Raw genomic sequence first — 27,473 nt, 5'->3', positions numbered from 1 at the left:
GACGGTTGTGGTACCCTTATCGGCTTTCCATGCATTGTGAGGCAGTTTAACCGGAAGTAGAATTTGTAGCTATTCATGATTTTATTCAGCTCGGCTTCTGATTGGCCGATTCAAAAAACGTCTTGGTGACGGTTTGTGTAGTCGCTGCAAGAATTTAATATTGCGAACTTCTTCATCTCGTTCGGTTGTTCTTGTTGTTCTGATTGGCTGATTCATAGAACGTCCTTAGTGACGGTTTGTGTAGTCGCTGCAAGAACTTAATATTGCGATCTTATTCATCTTGTTCCGTTGCTCTTGTTCTTGTTCTCATGCGAATATAAATGTAACAAATAAAAATTCTTAACATTTGTACTGTGGCTCGCATGGCTCGCATGGCTCGCATGACTCGCATGGCTCGCATGGCTCGCTCCTTGGCTCGCAGGTTTACAAAACTCCTTACCTCGCTCCGCCATTTTAAATTTAGCGAAAATGCCTCGAACTGCGCATGCAGAGTGAAGAGAGTCATTAGATCCTTCATGTGTGATCACTGAATATCAAATGTTCATCAATGTATGGCAAGAGTTTCATAGGCGGAGTAATAATGTTTTCCAGCCGTAACCACTCTTGCTTTCTTTCGGTTTGCGACTTCTTTCCGATGTTTTTCAACGATGCAATTTATTTTGAGTGACAAAAGATTACTCCTTACTTATTTTCCATTAAGTCCTGAAATTCAGCGACATTAACCCCAACCATTTCCTAAGTAAACTAAAGCAGCTTTGAATATAAATTCTCCTTCTAGGTATAGCGCATCTGACAGGTACGATTGAGCGATAGATGATTAAACCTTCAATACTTGACCGCCTCTTACCCCATTACAGACCTAATTAAAACAGCGTTTTTTTGTTTTGTTTTGTTTTGTTTTTCAATTTCTGCAGTACCCTTCGAAGGCAGCACATGCGCACTTAGCACGATCATTTCACTCTAAAGTAACGATGTGTGACCATCGAAAAACCCTTACTTCCTTTAATTTAGTTACTGCACATAAGTTACCTGATGCCAGATTAAAATGGCTTCAAAGAGGCATGTTACAGGCCCACACCACCTCTGCAGTTCTTTTTTTCCTTTTTTTTTTTCCGTCACGATGTTCTTTAAGGTGGTCTTATACCTAATTTTTTTTTCTTTTGCTTTTTTTTTTTTTTTTTTTTGCAAAACAACTCTGTGGAACAGTTTTGGTATCACGTTAAAGGACTTTGCACTCTGACTTCAAAAATGAGCTTTTCCAGGTCACGTGCCACGATAGTTAATGAATAACTAGCTCCTAAGTGTTAAAAAGTGGTGTTCATTATAAACACGATAACGTGATAATGAATGGTTCGAGAAATATGGAATTAAATTCATCCTGTCCATAAGCAAGTTGTCCAGGAGACAAACCTCAGAAAACCGTGTTTTGATGGGGTTTTTCTCGTGAAATGTTGAAAAAGTATACTAATATTAACTAATATTAACTATATTAACTAAATAACAGGGAAAATTTTTCATAAATTGCAAATTTTGGACGTTTAAGACCTAGTTAATTATGTCCTTCATCAATGTTGAAAATTTGACAACAATCCGTTAAAACCCAGTGGAGATATCGTGTGCGAGATATTGATGATCCGTCTATTTGGTCATTTTGAGAAATAAGGCTTTAAAGTGTTACTTCGGTGTCCGAGAGCCCAAATTAACCCTGTGAACTAGGGGGGGGGGGGGGGGGAGGTTAGGGGCAGGGGGAGTGGTACATTTAAAGGTTTTACATAAATGTCTCAATGAACACCCGAATACACACCAGTCATAGAGATGTTAACCAAGTATAAGGAGCGTATAAGATGGTAGAAGAAACAATGTTCAGGACCATGATGCAAAATTCTCATAACTACACATCTTTAAAGCGTTTGTGTAAAGTATCATTAAAATGTACTGAATTGAATCCATTTTGTGAGTACTTTTAGACTGTAAACAATGGTTGCTATGGGTGTTGCTATGTTGAAATATAGCTAGAAGTGTTCAGATTTCTTAATTTAAACGTAAATTCAGGGGTAATTAGAGGAAAATCGTTTCAAAATACGATCTACAAATGGACAGGGATGTTGAATCTTCATGTTCCAAAAAATGTTTTTTTGGAGAAAAATTTATATCTGAGAGTATAAGACCCCCTTAAACAGTTCATAATTCCACTTTAGACTGAACTGAACGGCCTAAAAGCCGTTTATTTATACCCTTCCGTGCTAAACGCCTAAAGGCCCGCTTTCGATCGTGATGCTAAGTCCTTTATCAACCTCTACTCTGGTCGCTGAAACGTCAGTGGCATATTTCCCAAATGTAGCACTTACACATATGCCTTTGTCACGACGAATCTTTTCAAGTTCACGAACGTCCATTGATACATCGATTTACTTCTGATTGAAACCTTTCTTCTTCCGAGAAGTACATTGCTTTACATCATTAGTCCTTTATGTTTCTATATAACACTTACTATGCTATATTTGGCCTTGAAATATCAGCCAGTCTTAAACTTTCCTTTCTGATACAACATATGTATTATACATGTACCTTCAATCCCCATTTTTGCTCATGGATGTTATGTAACATCCATGAGCTTAGGAGGCAGTCGGATGGCGCTCACTCACCCAATCCATTCTAATTAATTTATCCATTAAACCTGGATTAAACAATTTTCTCCTACCTCCCCTGCTAAGTATTGTTTTTGTCCAAGAGTGTTCACTTGTCTTCAGGAAGGTTCTTTGACGAGTGGGGACTAGAAAGGCGTACATTTTTGCCTGATAAACGAGAGCCTGGGTACTAGTTTGTCGAACACCTCGAAGATCGAAGTCGGCCATTTTGGTTTCGTGTGATTTTCTTTCGTAAATATTTTGTTTTGTGCCTATTGGCTTTTGCTCACACCTGGATGAAAGCTGGTAGAGGTATTTATGACTGTGGTCATGTATCATTCACAACAGCACGATCGGCGAGGTCAAAGAATTGATACAAGACACCCGGGAAGACAGAGCTAGAAAGTCAGATCCTGATTAGCTTTTTTTCTTGGCAAGAGAATTTGATGGTTTCCACTCGCTTTCTCTTGTTGTGTAGTCTAAGGTAAGCTTAGGTTTTTGTTACGTTTTGGTTTCATTGTTGCTTTACTGTTTTATTTTGTACGCACACATTGAAATTTTGCCCGTGTTAGTATCGCAAGCTCGAGATTTGTAAGCTTGTTTTGAAATACTTAGGGGAAAAAAATTCGAATTGCCCTATCTTTTAGTTTTGTTGTCGTTCACACTACATTTCTTTTGTATTCCATGCAGTTCGACCAGAGTGAAAATTTCTTCACGGATGATATGCAAGGCAACCCTACATGTAGCATTGAGTAAATATACACTGCAATATTTTAGTGATGGATGAACAAATTGAGTCCAAGAGACTGTGTAGATCTATTTTTTTGCGAGAAAGATATGCTGTCCAATTGTGTCAAAAAGCCGGACGCATGGTGGCTGGTGATGTAGAGTTTTTTTTTTCTTCCTCCTAGAAATGAGAGATTTAAGCAAATTGACACCAAAACTTGAATTACAGTATGGAGAAGAGAATGCTTGATACTTGTCAATATAAGTATGTTCTGTAATCGTTGCAAAATCTATTACTAGTGAGACTAGTACAACAAATTACCAAGATATATAGGAATAAAATACCGTGATTTTTGTTTCCAAGAAAGAAAATTATTGTTATTTTACTTGCATGCACCACAATACATACTACCCTTATTATTGTATTGCACCAAGCTGGGGGACTTCTTCCTACAGTTGACTAAAGGTGCACTTTTTTTCAGGCTGGAGGTATTATAAGACTTAACAAGACAGGGATTTCAAACATTAATTTATTATTTATCCCAGAAATAAGATCTAGTAGGCCACATTAGGTTTGTAAAAGGGGTTTCAGACTAGAAGCTACATGTATATGAAAGGAAAGCCTTTCTAGTTAAAAACACTGTAAAATGGATAGGTCTTTGACCCTGGGCCAGAGCCTCTTTGTATAAAACTTTGTTACTTCCCTTCCTCCTCTCCGTGGACATAGTTCTATAGAAAAAAAAACCTTATAAATTGTAAATTAAAACATTCCCTTCACTTCAGGTTCATGATTGAAACAAAACTGTCTGAAATCATTCTTAAAATATTAAAGGAAATACGTATTTTTTCTATAGATTTGCTGTTCACCTGTAAGTTACAATCAAATTGTTTATGTTTGACTTAACTTAAAGTAAACAAGATTTTGCCAATATCCATGTCTCACTTAAGTGAAATTGGGCAAAATACTCTTGGCATTCCTGGCGTTCTCCAGTTGATTGTCTAAAATAAATTTCAAACTCATGTATTGTAATTTTTGCATGATAGTAATCATTGTTATACAGCTGTTTCGTAATGTTAACTGAACAAGGACCATAACCAATTTACCTTGACCCAAAATGCACTTCTGACTCATATACATAATTATATTGTCAATTTTGGACTGACTGGTAAATATGGTGAACTCTTATTTAGTGATTTCATTTTGAAACAGACTGTTGTTATTCTTTGACACTACATCATGTACAAGTTAATATGATAACAATGTTCCAATTCCAATGAAAATTAATTATTATTCATTTTAGAATTTATAAGCTGTCTGTGTAAACAATGTGTTATTTGATTTTTGTATTTCTTTTCTTTTTCGAGCAGTCTGGCCTCAAGCCCTGGCTGGGAACATTTTATTTTGTTCTTGAGCAAGACACTTAACTTTTACAGTGCCTCTTTCCACTCTGGTGTATAAATAAGTACTGGCAAATTTAATATTGTGGGGTAACCCTGCAATGGACTAGCATCCCATCCAGGGGTAGTAGAAATACTCCTAGTTGCTTCATGCTACAGAAACTTGGATAAGTGCCGACCTGATGGGACACTTGGCTCATATGCAGACTCTACTTTCACTTCGGAGTTGCTGTTTGCCTCTTTTTTAGAACGAATGCTCATGCAAAGCATTTTACATGAAAATGACTTGATTTTCAAGAAAATAAACCTACAGGTGACATGCATTTTCATACGAATAGTTTTGCACAGAGACTCGTTTTGCCATAGAGACAGAAGTCAACTATTCATCCATGAGCTGGCTCAGGGAGCCTTTGATTGATATCTGCGCATTATTTATTAACACTTGCTTAATTCGCTTTAAACCTTGAGACTTGGCCACAGCTCAGTTTTAGTTGATCGTTTTTGCCGGACCCTAACAGTGATCTAAATGAAATTGACCGCTTATATATAACAGCAACAGAGCAGAAGGTCAGTGGACCCATTAATGTTGTTGTATTGCATGTAACAACCAGTTCAAATCATGCAGGGTAGACAAACTTCAGAAATGGTACTGATTGAAGTGATAACTTTTCACAAAATAATGCCTTGACAGTTAGCATAAGGGCTTCATACAGAATAATTTATTCATACAGAATAATTAATATTCTTACTCGGATGTATATTAAAACCCTTTTGAAGAAAAGACTGATCATATCGACTGATCTAGATTCACCTTTGCTTTATCTAGTCGGTATAAACCTTACAGGCATTAATTTGAACTAAGCAGTTTCAATCCTCTTTTTACGACGGAGTAATCCACATGCAATAGTTCGTAATAATATTATTACAATGTCAATAAGGTAGCCAGGTTAAACATAATAAGCCAGGGGTGATGTCTTGATGCACGAAAGAACAAATTATACAGACTTCTGTGACGATTCTAGGCACTACAGTGAAAGCTTTGAACACACATTGCCACTGCGCGACCAGCACAGATTAGGCGAGCCAAATCTCCCTTGCCTCCTTCATGAAACGATTGGCCAGTTTATGACTCTTACTTAATTCAACTCAACCATTAATTAAGATCTCACTGCAAGCATTTAAATCCTCTTTGATCTCCAAAAATAAGCGATATCAGACGGTTCGAATAGGTGGCTAGGTAAAACAAACCAGGCTCATGATGTCTTGCTGTACGCAATACCAATTTCTCTTATTCGAGCATTCGAGTGAGGTATGACAATCATGTTAATACATCAGATGATTTTAGTTCAGTAGTATTTCGTGCTTTAGACTAAGAGGATCAATATTGACCATTGCATACTGAGGCAACTTTCGAACCCGACTGATCATTGTGCGGCTGTGTTAAAGTTGCTGTTTAATCTGAACTGATAAGATTTTATAGATCTCGCAGAAACATCAGTTTTGGTCTGACTTACGGTAAAGATTTTACTTAAGGTTAATTTATAAACCATACATATGATGGTGAAATTCTTAATTTACTGAGAATGAATCTGCGAACACGTTCAAAAAGACAATTTAATAAAGAGACAAGGACGTTCAAAAACAAATATTTACAGTCAACTGATCCCTAAACATAATCTTTACTTAATATATCTCAATAAAGTCAATCTTAAACTGCAAGCAAAGTATCTCAAAATGTGGGTAAACCAAAGAGTTACTAACAGCATTTAAGTAAGTACGTTGCGGTGCTCTTACCGTAGTTCGCGGTCTACAGCAATGTAATAACGTTAGTCACAGCTTTGTTCTGTTCAAAAAAGTGTTCTGCAATTTTCAAACGTACTAAACAAAGACAAAGATGACGTGACTATATTTATTGAGAAGAAACGAGGCATTAACAGAAGTACAATAGAGAGTGAGACCTTTGAGGGCTCAATAAAAGGGAAGTGATTAATGACTATGCAATTTCCTGCTCAGTTCGAGGCGTAGCATGCGAAACAAAGACGCCGTGTAGAGTAAAACGCTGTTCAGGGTAGGTGATCCACGAGGTACAAATATCACAAATGTACCCTCACACCGCACGTGCACACCAAAAGGATGTGGTGAAGCAATTTAATATCGTGACCAGCAGTATTTAGCTAATTAAACATTATCTGCGCTTTCCCATAACTGAGTCGAAAATGATTGCGTATTTAGTTTCGGCTTACTCTGAAAGCTTTATTTGCGTGGTGGAGGCGCAGCTTTTCTTTCGTGACCTTTAAGAGAAGGAATGTTTTTGTCTGGTTCCCATTGTGTTCCGAGCAAATTTCTATTTTGGGATGGTTCAGAAACTCGGACAACTGCCAGAATAGTCTAGGTAAACATTGCTCTGCGATAATGGGAACGGGAAACTTCGTCCGTTAGACTAATTTTGGTCTCCTTTACCTACAATTCAGTTATAAGTTTTGATAAATATACCGTTTTCGGGCAGCTTTAAAAAGTCGTATAAGGCTGTTTCTCTTAATTTTCTTGACAATACGAAGCAAGCAAAATGACAAGATTTTGTTTACCCTTCGCACTAGGCCGACAGCTAACTAATTGCTATTTAATTGCACTTCGTCAAAATAGCAATTAAGATTACACTCCCTGCGAGCGTGGGCAAAGTCATGGGACAAAGATTTTGTTGATAACTCGTCAGCGATGTTTTAGTGGATTACTCGTTACGAAAGGAATGTATTTGATAAATTCATGACGACTTTATATTTCCTCTGGATGAGAAATGACCCAAATTTAAACTACGAGCAGTCAGGACTTTTCGCGGCCATTTTTGTTTGTTTGTTTGTTTGTTTGTTTTTTTGCGCCACGCACGACTGACTAAACTAAAGAGGGACTACTGGTAGTCTAACCCAACTTTAAATCCTTGGTGTCTTTCAAGATTTATGAAATTCCTAACTGGCTTTTAAACAGATCGGACCACATGCACGTTAGTCGAACTGTTCGTGTTCAAGGCCTTCAAGATGTTTGGATGTCTATTCAGCATGACAAATGAATGGGATTTTACAAGCTTTATGAACTGACAAGCCATCCAGTGGCAAATATGTAAAATGTGAGTGGCAGTGAGTTAATTAATTTTAACCTGTGAACCAAAGGCCGTATAGCCTGATGTTTTTTTGAGAAATTATTTGAAAAGTCGTGCAGAAAGTCTCTTTGTCCTTTGTAGAATGAGCTTCATCTAATCGGTTTCTTCTCTCCTCTTCTCTCTATTGTTCCCGAACTCAATAAAGTAGAGTGACTTTTAAAATATTCAGGAAGATGCCGTTTTATCCTTTATTTACGTGCTCTACGCCACTAATCGTTCCACCGACCTGAATTATTTACAAGGAATCTGCTTACCATAGGCGGAAGCGTTATCAAACTAAAATATATTTCATTAATCTATGTAAGAAAACCGATCTTTGAGCACAGATTGGAATGAGTAAAAAGGTTCAATTTCTCCCACAATTTGTCTTTAATGTTCATCCTTCACAAGCTGCACTTCTGATGGACTTTCAAAATCCTCATGGACAAAGTATAAGTTTGCTTCGTACCTACGTCTACAAAAGATAAAGTGATGGAAAGATTACACTCTGTGTACGTTGTAATCATCTTGAATCCACATTTAAGGCTTTATCAAAGAGCTGAGAACCTTTCTAGAACGTTTCGCCTTTTTGAAAATAACTTGAAATCTGTCAGTTTGTGACAAAAAGTGACTAAGTGACAATGAAAAATGAAGTGCTAATTAACTGTTTTGTAGTTTAATTTTCTTTACACGGACGAAATACTCAAAGGAGAGCGACAATCCCTTGTTTTTCGATATTTTAATTAAGTGGGAGAGCCGATGAGCAGAGTTACGACGAGCGAGAAACTGATGACAATTCAAACGACCTCCTTGGAGTAAAGCTCTGTAAGATCGCAGCAAGAACAGTTCGTAATCTGGGACAATTTGGCAACTGAATGAAAGTGTCGACGGATTTCCAAATTATTGCAAATATGAGCTTCACAAACAAGTTCGGCTGGCACGTTAGGTTCAAAGGGGAGCGGGGATGGGGAGGGGGGGGGGGGGTTGGGGCGGGACCGACGGCTTCAATCCGTAGGCTTCATAGAAACTCCGAGATAAACTCCGTCCCCGCCCAACTGAAATAATACCACAGGTCAGTTGACAAGGCACCCCCACTTGCAAAAAAACAAGATACCCAGCGGGTTTAAAAAATAATTTTCGCTTCAGTTTATCAGCGGTCCACTTGTCCCGTGGTTGACTTTGTCCAACTGATTAACTACAAAAATGGAACATGGGATCTGTCCTTCTTATTATTTTAGTAGGTAAACATATCTGTTTACTTGCAGTAACAAAGACGAAACAAGCCTTGACTATTTCACTCATTCATGGCTCTCAGCTCGAGGCCTTGAAATGGTGAGAATAATGAATGCATCACAATGTATCAAAGAGTTTCACTTCACAATAGATAGAAATAATTGTTAAGACAAAAGGAACCCAAATACCTGCACCTGTTTTTCTAATTTTGTTTATGGAGATTTAAAGCGATTTTAACGAGGTTTGTTCTGATTATTTGGAAAAGTTAACCGCTCAGCGTCGGCATCGGCGTATTTACGAGTCGGCAGCTTTTTCCTTAGCAGATGTCGATCAAAATAAAATCTGAAAAACGTTACCCTCGTGCAACAAACTTTCCGCCAAATCAAACACCACGTTGTTCGAGAGGAAGGCCTGATATACTCACCGGACTCATTTAAGCAAGCAGATAATTAAGTGTCGACCACAACAAATAAATAAATAGACATTTATTTATCTTATCCTTGGATTGACAGCCATTACATGTCGGGCCTAGGGTAATAAAAATACTGATGTTATCTTAGGAATGCGCCATATCTTTGCAGCAGGAATCTTTGTTTATCGCTGATAAGCTTGCATGTCAACAACAGCATGTCAACTTGGAACGTTTCCTGTTCAGTGTTTATGTCGCGTTTGAAGTCCGCCTCGAGCGAGTTGTTATCCGTTCTCGTCCTTGGAGTCGAGCGAGTTGTGATCTGTTCTCGTCCTGTGGAGTAGAGCGAGTTGTGATCTACGCTCGTCCTTGGAGTTGTAAAGTTAAGTAAAGCGTGACAAAGCGCGACAAACAAATGATCAATGTATAAGCCTTTGTGACAAAAAAAAAAAAAAAAAAAAAATAGAAAAAAACACAATTACAGCGTTTCAGTAAGACTTTTCAAAACGAAACAAACTAGTGTATCACGGAATTTTATAGTGTAGGTGACTGTTTCATAGGTTTAGTGAAATTGCCCTATGCAACACCTCCACGTACACTTTTCAGTTTTCAACACATAAATTGGCAAAATAAGTCATGACCCCAAGAACCAAATAGGTGTGTTATACATATATGAGATTAATTTATAGATGAGATTATGAGATGAGATTATTGTATATGAGATGAGTTTATAGATGAGATTAATTTAAAAAAAAAATTAATCTCAATGCGCCACTGATTACAACAATTCTGACACATTTTTAGTAACACAAAGCACTAAGCATCGTCCTTGCCCGCATTTCCTAACTTTGGGTTATTACTAGTTTATTAATATTATTCAGTAAGAACTGTGTTGAAAGTTCCTTATGCTTGCAACAAACAGACGTAACTGATACTGTCAGACAGTTGTACGGAAATGTATTAATTACATGACAAGGGTCATTTCAAACTACCGAATTTGAAACTTAATTAATTTAAATGTGCTTTTCATTTCGAGTCCTGATAAATTTTATAGCATTTACAGGCTAGGCATCAATTTAAGCTCTGCACATTCTTTGCGAACAAAATTTAATCTCTGAACTCAATAAACGTAAGCGTCGCATAATCTTAATCTCAGTCTCTTTTCTTATTTTTTCCTTCGCCTTCTTACTAAACGATAGATATCCCTGTATTTCATGGTAATGTTCATGCACAAGTAATTGATTTTTGTTGCTCTACACATTTATAAGTCCGTCATCAGGTGGTGTTGGACACGATTCGCAAAGCATGCCGGGAGAAATTTCCCTTAGAGCTTATTTTCATCTGATCGCTGAACGGCAAATATCTCCTCGCGCTGATGGTGATGTGGAAATATGACTTATAGGAGGTTCTCTCGCATCCGATACTGAAAGAAATCTCGAATGACATTCATATGAGATGTTCCGCAGGTCAAATAAGAGCTGTAGATGACTTCTGCTCGATTTACAAAGCCACGATTTTCAGTGCTGAACAGATGATTTTAGGAATCGAAGCCTCGCGGTTCGTCGAATCTCTACGGTTGGAAGATAAATTATTTCCGTTTCTGACCTCTTCGAATTCGATCTTTACTTGCCGTAATTTAACCTCCTTCGGCACTTTCGTTGTTAGATATCTCGACTTGTGTACGAAGTGTATGAGTGTATCGCTGGCCAACAACATGTTATGTTTTCGTTCGACGATAAGAGAGCTGAGAAGTAAAACCTACGAAGAAGAGGGTTGAATAATTCGAAATCAAAGCAATGTTTTGTCCTTGAAAACTTGTGTAAAGCTTGATTAATCGAGTTTCGCCCGAGTTTCGAGTTTCGCTCTATTTCCTCATTAACCAAAAGGAATCATAAACAGCTTCCTAACGAGCTATGGCTCTTTCAAAATAAAAATATATATATATTCGCAATAAATGGAACTAAAAAACTAGAATCTTAATGGCAGAAGCAGGGTATATTTTGCTTCAATGTAAGTGATAAAAAAATTAATGTATTCATCCCCTGTACCAGGTCACACTTCCAGCAAATTCTTGTTCAACTTACAAATCCAAGATTAAATATGTTCTGTGTAGATCTATTTTGTAGAAAATGGGATAACACGATGTTGGTCTTGCTTAACTTCCTTGAATGTGTTTGAAGTAAAAGGTCTAAATGACTTTGCCTCAGACATATCAATGTTCAAACTGATGAGAGTTTGAGATTTCTCTTCTCCTAGTATCTGCTCCAAGTGTCCATTCGTGTGTTCTCAGTACATGCGAGGCCACGTAAAAGGGAAATCGGGCTCAATGGAAAGAAGGCTTGGATGAGTTACATAAAATGAATGCTTTGGACAAATAATATACCTCATGCTATTTAAAGTGGTTGCAACTAAAATTGCAGATGGGAGATGTGAAAAAAAAAACTGACTTAAGTTTACTTGCAAATAATAATTCAATTCCAAAGTATGCTTTTTAAACTGACTATTTGTAAAGTACTGATAAGCGCAACAAAAAAACCGGCAAAATAGCACAAAAACCATATTCTGGAAACTTATAAATTAGTAATATGCTTGTTAAAAAGGGACAAAACAACAAGATCATTATTTATATGTGAAGACAATGATATATACATCAAGATTTGTATATAAACATTGGCTGGAACAGCGTGCTTTATCAGAGAACAGAGCACGGGTTGATGACGATAAGCTGGCTTTCAAATTTTTGCTTCAGAATTTTGACAAATTTGATCCAAATTAAACATCCCTTTTGACTCAGACAAACGCAATGGAAACGAGCTATTTGTCTGCAGTAAATGTGGCTCACAGAGACCATTGTTAGCAACAGTAGTGTTAAAACTGTACTAAAATAACAAGTTTTGCTAGATTCCCGTCGACAAAACACGGAGTAGCGAAATAGACAAATTCTCAATCTAAACAGTGCTTCGATAAAAGACATTACATTTGTTACGAAGGCAGAAATTATACTTAAGAAGTAAAAAAACGACAAAAAACAACAATTGAACTGTCTCTGTTAATGATGAGAAGCTTTATTTTTGTAAAAATGCTCCACTGCTCAAACAACACTTACATGCAGTGTAGTAACGCTTGTTCTCCGGTCATCTCTGTTGCACATGGAACTAGCTAGCTCAAAAGACCACCCTAAACCGCATAACATCAAGCCAAGGTTTAATAATTATTCGATCTAAAAGAAATACATTTATAATTCGCAATCAGACCAAACACAAATAAATCTTTATCTCGAAGCTAAATTTAGAAAACTTGAATTTCAACTTACTTCTGTGGCGGGTAGTTACAACAGTCGCACTTTACAGGTTAGCACTGAGTCTTTAACAAATTCTCCAGGTGAGCGGCTTTAACAGACAGACTAAAACAACTTCTTTCTCACTTCGATTATACTGAAAAACTGGTTTGAAACACAATAACCTAACGCCTTTAAATCCATGTACATATATAATTTATGTCAATCACTATTCTTGGCATCAAATAAATCTGTCAATTAAGAGGCAACGCCTATTTGATCAACGAAACAATCTCAGCGAAGTGAACCGACGAGTGGTCAGTGCAAAGCTTGCTCTGACATTCTCTTCTGTGCTCGGAGTGGAACCAGTGGGAGCAGTTTAGTCTTTCTAACTTTTACGTTAGTTCGGGCAATTTTGCTGCATGCGGCTACAAGCCGTAAATAACTGTAGCTCCTTTCAAATTCAACTCGACATTTCGCATTTTCATCCGAAAGCTTTGAGCTCCTCGTTTCGTAATTTCCACTGGAAAAGTGCACGTTTTCATGGGCCACAACACGGCCGGATTCCTCCGGACTATAAATCTTTACCTGCCTATAGATCCGTATTTAAAAATTAACTAAAAAGCGAACTTTGAAGGCATCGTTCTTCTCTCGAAAGCCGCTCAAACTACTCGAGACTGAAAGCATAGCTGAAGTCCAGTTTGTGATTGACAGCTGTCGCTTCCTTAGCCAATCAAATTATTTGAACAGTTGTAGCAAAGATTGTGATTGGCTTAGTTTAGCGTGCTTTATCAGAGAACAGTGCACGGCTGACGCCACTTTTACTCGTTTGGAAATGAAGTTTGGTTTGAAAATTCAGCCGAATGCGTGGGGAAATTGTCGGATTCTTTATCATAAAAAAAATAAAGAAGCCTCGACTGTGCTCTGTTCTGTTGTAAAGTACTTAGGAAGCGATAGAGCACTCAAGCAGAAGGGAAAAACACTCGACTACGTCTTGTGTTTTCCCCTACACTTCTCTCGTGCTCTACCGCTTTCCTGCGTGCTTTACAACAGAACAGAGCATAGTCGAGGCTTTTTTATTCGTTAAATATACATCAAGATTTGTGTATATATATCAAGATTCGTCAGCTTAAATACTAATCAAGCATTAGAATTAAAATTCGTCTATGTACAGACCCCGTCCCAGAGGCTTTCGTTTTGTGGCGAAGCGTGGAACTTCATCAACATTAGAAGCTGGCAACAGCACCAATTCTTTACAAGAGATACTATGCGGACTTTCTTTCGCTGACTTTCCTTTCCAGGAACTTGATCTTAATTTCCCTTTCTTTCCACTACTACCACTGCTCCCATAATTCACTCGTGGATTGTACAACGGAGGCTGCTGTGCGACAACACGGGGAATTTGAAAATTTCTCCTCAACTCTTCTTCAACATTGCTGGAGTTACCTCCACTGACTCGTGACCTTTCACGAGGCACTTTTCCTGTCATGGCTCTGTAAACACGGCGAGCCAAGGAGGAGATTTTTTCCTCGTTTGGCAGCGACGAATTCGCTGATGTTTGCTGTCATTTTTCGGTCGCCGTTTGAAAACACGATAATCGATCCAGCGGTCACGCTTTCCGAAGTGCACAAATCTTAATATATACAAAAATGTTAATGTATGTACAGATCTTCATTGTATGCCCGGGTCTCGATGAATGTGCACAAATCTTAGTGTACATAGACGAATTTTAATGTTCCTGTACATTTACAATGCTTGATTAGTATTTAAGCTGACGAATCTTGATGTGTATATGCAAATCTTGTTGTATATATATGAATTTGATGTATATACACGAATCTTGATGTATATATCACTGTCTTGTCATATAAATAATGATCTTGTTGTTTTGTCCCTTTTTAACAAGCATATAGTAAACTGGAAGATTGTGAATGATAGGCACGGTCAATTAGCAATGAATGAATAGCTCATGGTCCTGACCTGCCTTCGTTGCATGTCGTCATATCACACCTCTGCTGAAGTTTAAAGTTCAATGTAACTTGTGTAAACTAGAGAGAGCTCTTTACCCAGAACAGTGCTATGAAGGTCATTTGAATTATCTGTCAGTTTAAAATTTATTATTTACTGCAAGTGCTGTGGTCAACAACACAGTGATCATGTACTGATATTAACATTTCCTACTTTGGAAATTGTTAAAAATTTTGCCAAAAACAGTCTCCACAGCACTTCCTCGTGTCGACTTGTAATAACTGTGACCAACTGAATTTAGAATGATCTAGTATGTAGCTGTATCTTAGATCATCTATAGTGAGATGGTTTGACTGAGATAACTAAATTGTAACAACATTTTAAAATAAAAGCAGATGCGCTATATTAACCACTTGCAGCCGAGCAATTTTAAGAAAAAAAAACTTGGGATTGTCCTGCAGCTTTCTAAGTAGTCACTTGCATTATGTCAGTATCTATTCTGTTTTGGTCTATTCCATTCTAAATTTGATATCCTAAACAGCAGCATGCTGTAGCTTTCCTTGTTTGATCACCAAAGTGTAAGTGGATAAATTTTGTTCTTGGGAAATATAGCAAAGTTAATTCCAAGCGCATAGCCTTTGATAACACCAGCTTGTAATTCAGGATTTGCTTCAAACACATTGGCTTCTTCTGCTCCAGGTGGGTCGAGAATTATGCGTAACTATACACATGAAACACTTATTATTTATTGATGTATAGTCTCCCACTACTACCAAAATTCAAAGGAAAACAAACATAAAGAAGTGGGAGATCAAATATAATCAGTCATAGATGGCTGAACAATAACATCCGATCCAAGAGTAATAAATTTCTGTTACAGATAACAATTCAAGACGGGCAGTGATCATGCATGATAGTAAAAACTCACTGTACTTTAATGGACTAGCATCCAAAGCAAGATCAAAAAATCTTGAACATCGCTCAAACAAACGGATGACATACGCACTACAAGAAAATAACATTAAAAAAAACAAAAAACGTTAAGATGTAAAGGGAACAAGCCGAACCACAAAATTAGTCTCCTAAAACAAGGGTAGAAATCACGCAGTCACTCTCGCGAAATACTGCGAACAACCGACAAATCAAGGAAAATGCCCTAACTTCAAGGCCGATTTTGACCGTTAAAACGACGGGGCCCGCCTGGGCCCACCGGACTTTTCTTAAAGTTCACCTCTCGAACTAAAGTTTTACGCAAAAATAATTCACAATACCGATCCCTCTTACCCTGCAAACGACCAAAAGAATATATCCATGTCAAGCGCGCGTGGTAAACAAACGTTTTCAACATAGCATGATTTCCATTGACTAATTCTAATGCACCTGCACTTAAAGCTTGGCCAATAACTGGTCTAGATATTACACTAGCAGCCCCTAGAAAAGGTTCGTTTGATTCTCAACATGAGTGCAAAAATCTCTCAAGAAACGACAACCTACTCTCCCATTCGCAACGAAAAATGTGTCCGCCATTGCTCTTGCAGAGACGACATATGATTGGTCGAATGCTGTCACGTGAACCGTGTCCAACACCGCCTGAGTCGCCATGATGAGTCTTTGAAAAGGATTATACCACATGTCAGTAAGTTTCCATGGAAACTCTGTCGTATGATACGCCCCCTTAAGTTTTTCATCGGTCGTTTAAACCCTTAGCACTCCGGATGTCCTGTTTATAACGAGCCAGACGTTCTTAGCAACCAAAAAACAGGCAGGCATCAATTTAAGCCCTGCACATTCTTTGCGAACAAAATTTAATCTCTGAACTCAATAAACGTAAGCATCGCAAAATCTTAATCTCAGTCTCTTTTCTTATTTTTTCCTTTGCCTTCTTACTAAACGATAGATATCCCTGTATTTCATGGTAATATTCATGCACAAGTAATTGATTTTTGTTGCTCTACACATTTATAAGTCATCATGATGAGTCTTTGAAAAGGAAGACACCACATGTCAGTAAGTTTCCATGGAAACTCTGTCGTATGACTTGATACGCCCCCTTACGTTTTTCATCGGTCGTTCAAACCCTTGGCACTCCGGATGTCCTGTTCACTGTAGAGTTGAGCACTAAAGGAATTTAATCTCTCTACCGCCACTGGCAACTCGACCAAGAAAAGCACTTCGAAGGAGCAGAAAATGGCGTTGTTAAAAAAACGTGTTTCCCCAGAGCCACTATGCCCTTCCACTACGGAGGGAGAAACTGAGTTATCGGACTCGTTACCTCTCAACGAAAAAAGCACAGACAACTTTAATCATGATGAAGACAAAGAGACCTCCACTATCGATTATCGTGGCGCTAAGGAATTTCAAGAGGCACTTGATGGCATTCCCGAAGAGGAGGTGCAAAACGAACTCAGTGGCGTGAATCAAAATTGGAAATTAAGCGCTAGACGCCTTTCTTCAAAACGCAACTCGTGGTCCAACCCTGTGGGAATTAACTCGTCAGGACGACATCATGGTTGTGATCGAGTGATTTTGTTGGCTGTGTGTTTCATTTCCGCAGCGTCACTTTTGCTGACCTTGTTGATGCTATTTGGCATAGTTTCACCTCTGAACTGCGCCTGCTCCGGAGAAACAGGTATTTTCAATTATCTCCTGTGCATAACTTTCTTCCAAAAAGAAAGCTATAAATTAAATTTACTAAACGAAATTTCCCAACTTCCTTTTCCCGAGAAGTCCTAAATTATGCCAATGTATGTGCTTTCAAATTTATTTCAAATTTACTTTTGAACATTTCGACTGCTGCCATTTCGTGCATCTACGCAGGGATGTTGAAGTGAGTGAAAAAAAAAAAATCCTCGCATTCTATTTGTTACTCATGTTGTTAAAGCATAAATGTATTAGTCAAAAATCTAATGCTTTTAAAATTACTCTAAACGGTGTTGAATCCTATTGTTGTTTCGAAATCAAACTTGTTAAGGATAACGCCATTTCGCTTATTTACTCACGATAGCGAAATAAGAATCACAATAGAATATGGTTTCTTTAACCCGTTGCCGAGTCGTCCACAATGTTCACTATTAACTACTCCGATTTCTCAGGTCCCCAACGCAGATGTCTTTGTCATCTAATGGGCCTCAAAACTCTAGATCAAATGATCGACAACCTTGGAGGGCATTTAGTACGGATTTTCTTTGTTTTTAAATTGCGACACGACACCTTTTTTTGGACACTAGCAACAAAATCACCAGTCCAAAATAAAATAGTTGCAAAGCACTTGCTATTTAATGCTTGACGATTATTACATTCAAGACGTGGACTGAAGGCTTCGTCTATAAACAATCAGAAAAGTGCACGCGAACTTTATTGACTTATCCAAACTTTATTGACTTGTCCAAGTCACACGATCATCAAAAAATTTACATTGAACCTTACACAAGCGCTTTATATTTTCTTGAGGAAATGAAAATAAATAGCGTTTTAATAGCTTCCAAAGTAAAGAATTGGTCATCCCATTTTTGTTATGCCCACTAGACAAAGAAAGCAAAAATTTCAGATTTCGATCATCTTGGTTCAGGTTTGTTTGCCAGCTATTCAACTCAAATTACTTCATTCCCAACGGACGCTGACCTGATGTGTTATTTGAATGAACTTTTTTTTTAGTTGAGTCTATAACATCTGATAAAATTGTTATTTAAGGACTTAAAGTTTTCAGCAAAGGTTATCGACGGTAAATAACGCTATGTTTATTTGGCGAATGAACTTGCAGTCTGCAGCGTTCTCCTCGTGAGTACACAAGTAGTTTTAATTGCATTCTTTAGATTCTTCGAGTACTATGACAATGCATGACTCTTTTTTTCGGTCTTCGAAAACAATGTTCCTCCGGTAAATTGTACTCCTTTTAAGATTAAACGAAATTTTACGTTACTGTGAGGTAATTTAGTTTATCAGTCATGAATATTGTTGTCACCGATACGACGTTTATTGAGTACTTAATTAAGTACTTGGACTGAGCAAGTCTGGGATCAGTCAATAGAAATGGGCCAAAAACTGAAAGTTGCTGGTTGCAACTGGGTAAAAAGTCAAAGTTTACGGTAAATAAGGTCTTAGATAGAATTGAAAAAGTGTTAGTACTGCTTTATTACGGAGGCAAGCTTCTTAACAAATGATTCCGGCTGTTTGCGTGCAAACGGGGCGCTAATACTGTTTACATTGGTTCATGGAATTATTAATTTTCCTGAATTTAATTACAGTTTTGCTGAGTTTAAATGGCATTTTTTTCTAGCCACGGGGCAAGAATCATAGCATTTTAACACGTGAGATATTATTTCGTTTTCGTCTGGTCTGTTCCCGCCACATTTTTTGCGGTCTTGTATCAATCAACATACCACACTCGTGAATAACTACTGCACGCGAAGATTCCACAACAAACAAAAGCATTAAGCTAGACTGAATGATGTTTTAAAAATGTGAAAAGCCTTCCGGAGAAAAGTAAGTGCGGTATTATCTATTCTGGTGGAGGTCGATATGCTGTGGTTAACGACTAACACCAAGTAAAGTGGAATGATCTTAGACGTTTATTTCTTTTCCAACAGAAGGGGTCGTTCCATTACTGAGGCCCCAGAGCCCCATTAGCTATAGCAATCTAATCTAGTTGAAACTGTACGTATCTGTGTGAAGTTGCTGTCAGAGCTGTCCTTTATATAGACTTAAAATCAAACCGCAGATGGCTAAACTTTTATTGCTGGGGTTGAACTGAAAAGGGTGATTTGGTCTAGTTTTGTCTGCTAACACTCGTTATTCGGCGGGTTCAAAGGTAGCTCTATACTGTAACAAAAACAGATTGATTCAGACTAGGGCGATTAACTGTTGTTAATTTTCATTTGCCATCAGACGCGGCGTCTTTTCTGAAATTTCCTTGCAGGCCTGCTCCGACAAGTAAACACATTAGCAATACTTGATGACGCTCAATTATCTTCATCACATAACTTAGCTCGACTTCTCAACATTCATTTCCCAGGCGCTGTGCTTTGTCTACTCTCGCTCACTACGGATTAAAATTTCGGCGTGCTTAATGTACATGTGGAAGAAACCTGTTCCGCGTCCCAGAGTTATTTAACTTGGCTGATTCTTTAAAGTGATGATTGTCTATAACAACTAAACACAACATAGTGCATCACCACAGAATCTACAATATTCGTTATTGTTATTGCGAACTATCGTGTTTTTCCGGAGCCATGAGCAATCTATAAAATCTGCTAATTTAACAAAATTTCAGGTTTGTCCTTGCCTTACGGTTGTGTTATGTTTTTATGTTGGTTACGTTCTTTTTACCCAAGTGTGCTTTTGGCGTGTAATACTGCTAAGTGGACCGTTGAACTTTAATTGATCAATACTACCATTCTTTTGTCACAACAATAAACTGGCAAATACCTTATCATTGGGAAACACGTTTTTACTATTTTCCTGACACAACACGTTATCAACAAAAGTTAAAAAAAAAAAAAAATCATTAATTGATTAAATGTTTATAACCCAAACAAAAAAAAGAAAGAAAGAAAGAATGGGCAAGCTCAATTGGAAAAAATGTACACCCGCGTTGGGGATATGACGCGTTTCCTCTATTTCATGTTGTCGTTTGGTGTCATTCGTATATTTCCTTCATCAACAGGAGGCGGTCCCACAAAATCTAAGGCCGAGCATGCAGGCCTTTCGAAGAATGTACAAGAAATGAAAAAGAATTTATCTTCTCTTGAAGAAAATTCGGTAAGCGATACAGCTCTTCAATAGTCGGTTGGCATCTTAGTGTATTCGACTAACTTTCATGTTTATTGTTTGGTTAACTTCCTTCCTTCCCCACCCTACTCCATAATCAGTTCCGTGCATACTGAAAAGCTGATTTCTGAATGCCTTAAAAATGGGAACGTGGGTATGACAGTACGATTTTGTGAAATCTCACATTTCAGGACTGAATCCATGACCATGAGCTCCTGCCCATTTTTACTCGTTCTGTAATCTCGGTATCTCGAGCAAGTGCAAAAGTTTGCAACCACTGTAACAATATGTAATAATGTGAAGTGGATTGGGAAGCAACGCGGGAAAGATTTTCCTCCCTTAAGATTATAATAACCAGCTATGCCGGATCTCGTTTGAACTAACAATAGTGGCTTCCCTGTTCGAAGCCATTGCTAAGGAACTATTTGGAAATTTGTTTCTTTGTATCTTCTTTCTTTATGACAGGTGTCTTCTCAACTGGAAACGTTCAAAGCAAAAGTGAGTTTACTACAAATTTCTATCGATATTGCCATTAATGTCAGACAAAATGTCATAGGTGTAGCATAGTAATATCAATATGTACGACCATTCGCGAATTAAGTTCGGCGAATTGCTTTTTCAAAACTTCGCGCAGAAGACATCAGTTTGTTGTTTGTTGTTTTCCTTCATGTTTGGCCAACAATCTTGCCGAAATCAATTTTTTTTTGTAAGGTTAAGGAATACCCCTGAGACGCACGGCTTGCAGACGTAGTTTAAATTGCAAATAATCTTAAACTGACTCTCTTGACGTATTTTTGTGAGAAAAATAAAACTGACTTGAAATCGACTTGACTTGGTCCATAAAATTCGAACTCGGCCAATATACATTTCCGAGGACTTCACCCTAGTTAAATAACAAAGAAACATTCGTTTCTTATATAATATTGAGTAAACCATCAGGAAAAGCTGTGCGAATTGGGAATTATGTTCGTTCCCTTTTGTTTTCTAAAAGGTACCTGTATCTCAAAACGCAAATTGCGCTGGATATAATGAAACTATATATTAAGAGAAAACATAAAACCATATTCCTTAACGTCGGTTGGTTAAGTTCATTAACCATGAGTTGCACGTTCCATGTCGTTTTTTGCCACTGTAGTTCAGTAGGCAAATTGTGCTGGATATAATGCAACTATGAACCGTAAGAGAATACATAACACCGTATTTTTAACGATGATTGCGTTTATTCATGACAGATTACAGCACAGCTGAATGAAGTGAAAACTGACGTCCGAGTTCACATTAGCTAATGAATTAGGTGATGAGTGTGTTGGCCAAAAAAGAAAGAGTTGTTGATCACGAACCAACATGCAAACATACCATAGTTAGTGGAGGGGACCCTCCACTAACTATAAACGTACTAAAATCTATAAAAATTATCGAGCTTCATGACACATTTACTGTGACCATTTCCTTCTCACTCTTCTTTTAGCTCACTTATCTAATAGCTTTTAAGAGTTAAAATTCTTTCTTAATGGAAGCAACCGTGCTTCGATTTTAACAGGGTAACAACGGATAAGAAATTTTCGTTCGCTGGTGAGGATAGGACATCTTAAAACTTTTGAGTTACCTCAATTTGTCCTCTTGGTAAAGCAGTACACCTAAATTGCCTCACCAACAAGAGAAATACAGGAAATAATAAAAAGCCCTCGAACGGTCAAAATATGATTTGAAAAAATAAATTCATGTTTATGCTGCCCCTCTGCAACTTCGATATAGCATCCAAAAAAACGCTATCATTTGAGCGTATTCTGTTTCCTCGGAGAAGTTATCAACAAGATATAAAGAGTCTTCTTTGGATAAACTTTGGTTATGTGGCTGGCCACATGGCTGCTTTAATAACGTTTCGATCCAATTTTAATGAAACAGATTAATGAAGACACTGCCAAGCAAAGGTGAGGGCAAAAAATCGGTAGCATCAAACAGAGAAAAGAACACGCGGCTAGGGTATGGGTGAGGCGCGTTAGAAAATGAATGCATAGCGCAGATGCCAACATCGTTTACGGATGCGTGTCCAAAGACAGAATGTCTGAAAACGGAATGCCTCATCCCAATTGGGATACCCTAGCCACGCATAACTAGTCAACTTTAACACCAACTGAGGGGCAGCATAAGAATTTTATTGCCTTGCAATAATTGGTTTAATTTTTTTTTTTTCAATCTATGACAGGTTAGTGCAGAGCTAGAGAGGCTGAAAATCGAAGTAAGTTTATTACTTAGGTATGGCAAGGAAAATGCGATGCTTTATTGTAGTGCACAAGATATATCTTGTTCTATAAGTGGTTATTACTCTTCAATCAACTCTTGTTCTAAAAAATACTTAGATGGGCTCTTTGTTTTGCTTGGTTATGTTATGCTTTTTGGTTGTTTTTGTTGTTTTCTATCTTTCTTCTTCTTCTTCCTCTTCTTCTTCTTCCTCTTCTTCTTCTTCTTCTTCTTCTTTTTCTCCTTCTTCTTCTTTTCACTATTTGAGGGCAAAGGGATTTCTATTGTGCAGGAATTGAATTAACACAAAAGCCTCATTTTATCTTTTTTCACTCGTATATAAGTATTTTCACTCGTATATATATTTTCGTCTTCTTGCAGATGCAGGGGATTGAAGGAAAGGTATCTTCTGCAGGCAGCAGTAACTCGTCAAATGGAAGTTACATACAAGTAAACCATTAAGTAATTTTTGCATAGTCATAGTCGTAGGAGATACTTTCCCAAGAAACAATTGTGCATAGGGCATGGTTTCTGCACGTTTTTCGCTTCCTCTGCTTCCTTTACTGAACATCTGAATATTTCGATATAGCTTGTTCTTTCTCCATTTTTAGGAACAAAATACACGAGACCTCTGGCTCGCAATACAGGCTGTTCGACAAACAATTTTACAGCTGGAAGAGAAGGTAGGGGGAGAAGGCTGTTGAAAACATTAGAGGTAGTAGTTCAAAAGTGTTTATACGGGCTTGATTTGGGTGAAAAACTAGTAAAGTTAAAACTACAAGTGATTGAAATTGTACCAAAATTGCTATATCAACCTATTATGCTGGAAAAATGACCAAAACTTGTTTGCCAATAAATGCGTGGGGATTTGCTGGATCTCATTATTCTGGCTATACTGAGAAAGAGTAGCGAAGTGATCCATCACAGTATATGTGCTGCAAGTGCTTAAAACCGTTATTAGACACCTTAAAACAATAGTCCCTTTGCACGATTCGATCACATGATACGGAATTAGTTATGGGAGACTAGTTACACCGTGAGTGAGACTTCCAAAACAAAGAAACTCGTACCAGTCCAGCCCGACTTTCCTTTCTTTTGAAAGTCCCACTGTGTAACTTGCGTCCCAACATAATTAATTCCGTTCTATGTAACCGGATCGGGCAAAGGGCCTATTGAAAGTGCAGGTTTTATGGTCATCCACAATCTCAACTAGATTCAGACTATAATGCGGATCCCTTCGCAGGTGAAATGGTTTCAGTGAGTGGCACGTTTTAACGCTATCTTTTTTTCTCATTTCAGTCGATCAACACAAGTAAGATTCCAGGTCCCAAGGGACCGCCGGGATATAATGGTACTCAGGGCCCTATTGGACCTCCAGGACCGCCAGGATACAATGGTACCCAAGGCCTCACTGGTCCCCCCGGCCTACCAGGATACAATGGCTCCCAGGGCCTCACTGGTCCCCCCGGGACACCTAGCTCTGCCAATCTGGGTCTTTGTTCTTACAATACAGGAGCCAGCCCTGGCGTTGTTGCGGATTCGGTTTATGCGCGTCAATCGATCGCTAAAACTGAATCAAATGTACGTCCCAAAGTAATAGGCCATATTCGTATTCTTCACTAGCTTACAACTGCTAATGCGAGGAATCTTTTCAAATGCAAATGATGTTCATCTCTTTTTAATGATATTCACCCGCAGGAGCCTCTATTGCAAGTTAGTTCCAGTCCATTACGACGCGCTGGCTTAGCTTCGCATGAGCGTAGTAATTTTTTCATTCCTATAGCTCTAGTGGCACAATGGAGTTTAGGGTAGATGAGTATCGCGTGTCCTGGAACTAAATTAAGCGAAAATCGTACTAGTGAGGCCAATGGTAACTAGATTGCTAATTTATTACAAAAAGAGGAAAATCAATGGTCACCATTCCTTACCTAGTTATTCTAATTTTAGTGATGATAAGTTGGTACATGGCACGAGCAGCTCGTGCTAAGAACAATGGACATGGCAAATGCAAATTTTCTTTTTATTATTGGAACGCACATTATTTACAACACTACTTAATAATGCAATAATTATATATTAACAATTAGTATTGTAAGGGTCAGTTAATCAGCATTTTAGAGAATATTGTTATTCATAGGAAGGGTCTAGTGCACGCGCGGTAGAATACCGTTTCGCTCTAGCGTATAGACATAGACACAGACAGTTTATTTTACTTGGACCATACTCTTAGCTATGGTAACGGTGCTTCCCATAGACTTGATAAGCAGAGTCTAAAGGACGCACCAGCTCGTTTACAGGTGCGCCAAGGAAAAAAAGTAACAAAGTAAAAATGTATGTACAATTAGTTATAAATATCAAACTAAACTATCTAAGAATGTATAAGAATATAACAAAAAATGTATATAAATTGTACAGATAAAAACTATGGATAGGTAAGATAAGAAAAGGGAAAATCACCAGTTCAGCACTCTACCAACTGAGTTACCAAACCAACTGGGAGCTGCTCAAGTAATTTGTTCCTTAGGTGTATACCTGTAAAAAGGAGTACAAGTGAATATCTGATAGATCATCTATTAGAATTGCGGAGAAAGAGGCCTGTTTGTTGACTAACCAATGCAGTACCATTATTTTGATCAACTTGCAAAGGTAATTGCATGAACTAATTATTTTTTGCAGGGAAAGAAGTTTCTTGGTGTCAGCTGTGACTCGAATGACGCTAAAACAGTGCTGCTCTCAAGCACCATCTCAGATGGCAAGAGAACCTACACTTGTACCTGCAAGGGTGGTATCAGCAGTGGAGACCATAATATGTATTGTTACATTCACTACTGGGAGTGTCCAGCCTAAGACGAGAGGAGTCATCTGTTTTATCCTCAGCATAAAAAAAATCACATCTGTAACCCGGCTACATGTGACAGGGGAACAATGCACCAGGGACGCATCAGCCCACACCACCATAGTGGGCGTATCTCTTTATTTAAAATTTCTTTGTTTTTAGATATACGGCCACAATCTTAACGTATTACGTATTTACTAAAACAAACTTAAAGTTTATCAAGACACGCGCAATAGGCCATTTTTTTGTTCACAAGAAATGGACTGAAATGTCCTTCGGTGGAAACTAAGGCCTTGTCCATACTACGCCGGAGAAATTTGAAAAGGAAGCTTCATTTCTACGGCTAGGTCCGCCGTCAACACTAACTCGGAGAAATTGACCACGGAAAACAGAGCTTTTCGAAACTTCTCTGCCATTCAGAGGAATTTGAAGTTTAAGTGTGAACGGAAAGCATCTTGAAAACGAAACTTTTCGAAAACGATATCGTCACGATAATCGTGTGATTAACCCATAACCTCAAGGTTGCAGCCAAGCATTTCTGCCGCCGGTGATTGTTGCGTTTTCAAATTTCTCCTAGTGTGGACGGAAAACTTTTCTTGCGTCTTCAGAGTAAAAATGCCGTTTTCGAATTTCTCCAGCGTTGTGTGGAAGGGGCCTGGGCACAGAAACACTGTTAAAAACAGCATCATGCTATTTGAGTTAGAAAATATACCCTCTTAAATTAAAAACATGGCTCTAAAGTGCCGTCTATATAAGTCTATAAGCTCGTAATGGACTTTAAATTGGTCATCAATACTGGAACAATTAGGCTTCGGTTTTTTTGAAGTCTATCGTTTGTATTCAGCTTATCTCGAGTAGATGTAAGTCATCTTCCGATGTGAAGGGAATGTAAATAAATTCTGCTGCTGCAGCTAGCACCACCCTGTCAGCAATTCAATTCAGTTAATCCAAAATCATTGTAAGGAGGAAATCGTACAATCTATCACGGATAATTAGACAGGCAATTCAAGCCCGGGCCGGGAATTCAAGTTGGTCGGTGGCATGCATCGGTTAGTTCCGGGGGGGGGGGGGAGTGCTACTCTACAAAGTTCTATACGGGAATGCTTCTTCCCGAGGTCCAGCCCCTTACCCTTTTGCATACCATCTTGACCGAAAAGATACACCTTTCGTATACCTTTCACTTAAAAAAGGTATCCCTTTCACATACTGGCCCGTATTAAGAATAAATCGCCAAAAAGAAAGTCTTCTTGTCATTTTCATGTAGTGCCTGATAAATAAAAAGATATAGTCATAAGGTGCATTTGTTCAAAAAATTTTAATTAAAGGCCTTTTAAAATAACTAAATGACAGCTTTCTCTACCTTTTCATATGCCTCAACCAGTCAACTAGTGCAATCTCTACACTTTTATATACCTGAAGCCTGAGAAAGGTACCCCTTTCGGCCGGAGCCTCCCTGTATAGGCCATACAAGGGAGTGCCCCCTTCCTGGGATATGAATATGGTGCATACGAATCATTGATGACTGCGTATTATTAATACCTAACTATGACACATGACAACGTTATTATTACTTTAAACGTTTTGAAAAAACATTTTAAGGCATTGCAGATATAATAATGTTATTAAGTTTTGTGCTTGTAGACATAAAGTAGTCGACTACGGATACACATTTTTGGCTTTCTCGTCCGCTGAAAGAACAACAGGGAAGGCTATTGACTCTGATTAAGACAGTTATATAATGATTATTGCGTAATAAAACATATATCTAAAGACATGCATGTAACAGGCTACCATGATTCCAATGATGTATTTGAAAATACAATTAAAAAATTGCAACTTTGTAAAGAACTAAATGATAA

At 38.0% G+C, this 27,473-nt stretch overlaps 1 protein-coding gene and 2 long non-coding RNA genes across 3 annotated transcripts; 2 read left to right on the top strand and 1 right to left on the bottom strand.

Annotated features, from left to right (window-relative positions):
- The first annotated feature begins 2,660 nt into the window (after positions 1 to 2,660).
- LOC149110728 (uncharacterized) lies at positions 2,661 to 5,532 on the top strand. The gene is made up of 2 exons (XR_016207769.1): positions 2,661 to 3,111; positions 3,318 to 5,532. It is a non-coding gene; the product is annotated as an uncharacterized LOC149110728 (long non-coding RNA).
- A 9,366-nt stretch (positions 5,533 to 14,898) lies between these two features.
- On the bottom strand, positions 14,899 to 16,341 carry LOC149110727 (uncharacterized). Its single transcript, XR_016207782.1, has 2 exons — positions 16,152 to 16,341; positions 14,899 to 15,776 (listed from the first exon to the last, which is right to left on the bottom strand). It is a non-coding gene; the product is annotated as an uncharacterized LOC149110727 (long non-coding RNA).
- Positions 16,342 to 16,771: 430 nt separating this feature from the next.
- LOC149110726 (uncharacterized) lies at positions 16,772 to 26,958 on the top strand. Its single transcript, XM_089291194.1, has 8 exons — positions 16,772 to 17,400; positions 20,434 to 20,528; positions 21,003 to 21,035; positions 22,744 to 22,776; positions 23,160 to 23,228; positions 23,390 to 23,461; positions 24,078 to 24,359; positions 25,455 to 26,958. Exons 1-8 carry the CDS (start codon positions 16,959 to 16,961, stop codon positions 25,623 to 25,625), a joined length of 1,197 nt encoding a protein of 398 aa, XP_089147320.1. The 5' UTR covers positions 16,772 to 16,958; the 3' UTR covers positions 25,626 to 26,958.
- Positions 26,959 to 27,473: the final 515 nt, after the last annotated feature.

The sequence above is a fragment of the Orbicella faveolata genome, unplaced genomic scaffold (assembly GCF_042242905.1).
Source record: "Orbicella faveolata isolate gen_17 unplaced genomic scaffold, um_ofav_v1 contig_24, whole genome shotgun sequence".
Classification (NCBI taxonomy): domain Eukaryota; kingdom Metazoa; phylum Cnidaria; class Anthozoa; order Scleractinia; family Merulinidae; genus Orbicella; species Orbicella faveolata.
The sequence above is the reverse complement of the archived record's forward strand: the minus strand, read 5'-3'. Positions and strand labels throughout refer to the sequence as shown.